The sequence below is a fragment of the Myotis brandtii genome, unplaced genomic scaffold (assembly GCF_000412655.1).
Source record: "Myotis brandtii unplaced genomic scaffold, ASM41265v1 scaffold455, whole genome shotgun sequence".
NCBI lineage: Eukaryota > Metazoa > Chordata > Mammalia > Chiroptera > Vespertilionidae > Myotis > Myotis brandtii.
In genome coordinates, this window is record NW_005367384.1 from 521,790 (window position 1) to 524,132 (window position 2,343).

General features: G+C 42.8%; 1 protein-coding gene across 1 annotated transcript in view; it reads right to left on the reverse strand.

Annotated features, from left to right (window-relative positions):
* The window catches only part of KIAA1549 (KIAA1549 ortholog), a 105,621-nt gene that overhangs the window by 35,199 nt on the left and 68,079 nt on the right, over positions 1–2,343 (reverse strand). Inside the window, exon 13 of the mRNA XM_014546701.1 lies at positions 331–530. Within this exon, the coding sequence (XP_014402187.1) occupies positions 331–530 (200 nt within the window). The remainder of the gene's footprint in view (positions 1–330; positions 531–2,343) is intronic.

Here is a 2,343-nt window from a genome sequence, read left to right on the forward strand (position 1 = left end):
AGAGAGAGAGACATAGAAACATTGATGGGAGAGAGACATTGATAGGTTACCTCCTGCACGAGGCCAACCGGAGGCCAGGGATCAAACCTGCAACTCAGGTGCGTGCCCTTGACCAGGAATCAAACTCAAAATGCTTGGGTGCCCGGGCTGGTGCTCTAACTACTGAGCAACATCAGCCACGGCAAACTGAGGTTAGTTTTAAAATTAAGAATACCTGTCAGCATCTCATACCTTTAGCAAACTTCTGACACTAACTTTCACTCAGTTTTAAGCACTAACCAAATCAGCATGTAGCTTTGTATGTATGTCCCTTTTAATACAAACAAATACCTCTTTGTTAATTTTGTTGGTTTCTGCCACTCGGTCGGCCAGGTGGTGGACCGGAGGTGCGGGGATGGGCTGCATGGCGATCAGCTGGATCTTACTGGGGACCCGCCGGCTGGCCTCGGAGGAGCGGGAGATCCTGTCCACGTGCTCGAAGATGGAGGCAGAGGAGTGCTGCTCGTTCCCTGAACTGGGTGGTGGCGGCCCTGCAACAGGAGGGGAAGCCAGAAAATAAATATATAAAGTCCTAAAGAAAGAGCAAATAATCAAAATTATGGATTAATCCTTAAAGAATCCACAGGTGCACATCACTACTCTGTGGCAGAGGACTTCGAATGGGCCCGTTTGAGCTTACAGTATCCGGGTTCAATATCGGCTCCTTCAGCCTCACCGAAAGTTACAAATGTCAGCAGAAAAATGTGAAAACCATTATGACACTTTGTGCCAAAAATTGCCCAGTTTTGTCTAAAGGGATTTCAAAGTCTTCAATCCGAAAGGGTAAAGGGCGGAAGGACCTGAAGCGGCTCAGTCGATTGTCATTTATACAACGCATAGCAGATCTGAACTTCACTCTCATTTGCGATGACATAGATGTAGTTGCCAAGGCAATTATGCTCAAGACGAGGGGACTGTGGGCATGCAGGCAGGTGCTGATGAACAACTGAACAATGAACACATCCAGGTTTCTGATCAGATGCAGAAAGAAAATTAAGTTGAAGAGGTATGAGAAGAAAAAGCTGCTGCCTGGAGGGAAGCCATTCCCACTTTAAAAAGAGATGAAGAGTATACTAAAATAGTTAAAAGGGAGAAAACTTTTTTAAAAAAAATATGTTTTTATTGATTTTTAGGTAGAGAGAAAGGGAGAGGGAAAGATAGAAACATCAGCGAGAGAGACACATTGATTGGTTGCCTCCTGCACGCCCCCTACTGGGGATAGAGCCAGCAACCCAGGCATCTGACCAGGAATCAAACCAGGGACTTCTTGGACCATGAGATGACGCTCTATCCACTGAACCACACTAGCCAGGTGGGAAAACTTTTTAAATAAGTTAATTTTTAATGATGAAAAGAATAAATGTATGGCATGTATATATTTACCACAACATTTTTAAATTTTTAAAAGTAATCAGAACTGCAAAAAAGAAAAAAATTCAAATGTGTAGAAAGAAGAAAAGAAACAAAAATATTAACAGACTAAATCTTGGTATAATGGGTGATTTTCTCCAATTTCTTGTATTTTCTGTAATAATGATTTTGTCTGAGTATTACTTTTAGAGAGGAAATAATCTTTATGAACTTTAATTTTAAGAAGGCAAACAAAAGAGATGGAGAGAGATGAAGAGGGGCTGAATAGATGAAAGACCTCCATGGAGCTATTTAGACACACAAAGATTCTGTCTGATAAACCACAGTTACCTCCGGTCGTTCTGGACGCTGTTTTAAATTAAATGGATCACAGGCCATGCAAGCATGCAGAAACTGTTTTCAAACAGAAGCCTGAGGCTTGAAACCTCAAGCGTAACTGAAAATTATGACGGTTTCTCCTCAAGGTAAAAACAAAATAAAATAATAGCCAAGCAAAGCAGTAAGAAATAACAGTTGATATTTGATATAAGGAATACACATCAATGTTACGTAAGTTTTGTATATCCTCTCGATTTGAAGTCTATTCACCTGTTGCCCCAAGAGACTGGATATGATGTACATAACTGTGAATGAACACCGTCTCATAGCGAGGAGGCCTGGCTGTCAGGATTCTGGCTTTCTTCCCCTGACTGTGCAATGCAAGTGGCCAGGCACCACCACTCGTCTGGTGGCAGCTTCTCAAATTGCAGGCACAGGGCCTAAGAGGAGATCATTAGCTCCACCAGATAGGCTGGCCTTGCTAACCCAAACTTATAAAGTGACAGCAAATGTCACAAAAGATAGCCCATTAACCACCTGACACCTAAAGGTGAGGTCCATTTCCTCCAGGATGGTCAGAAGGCCAGGGTGCAGAGAGCGCCAAATGGCTGGAAG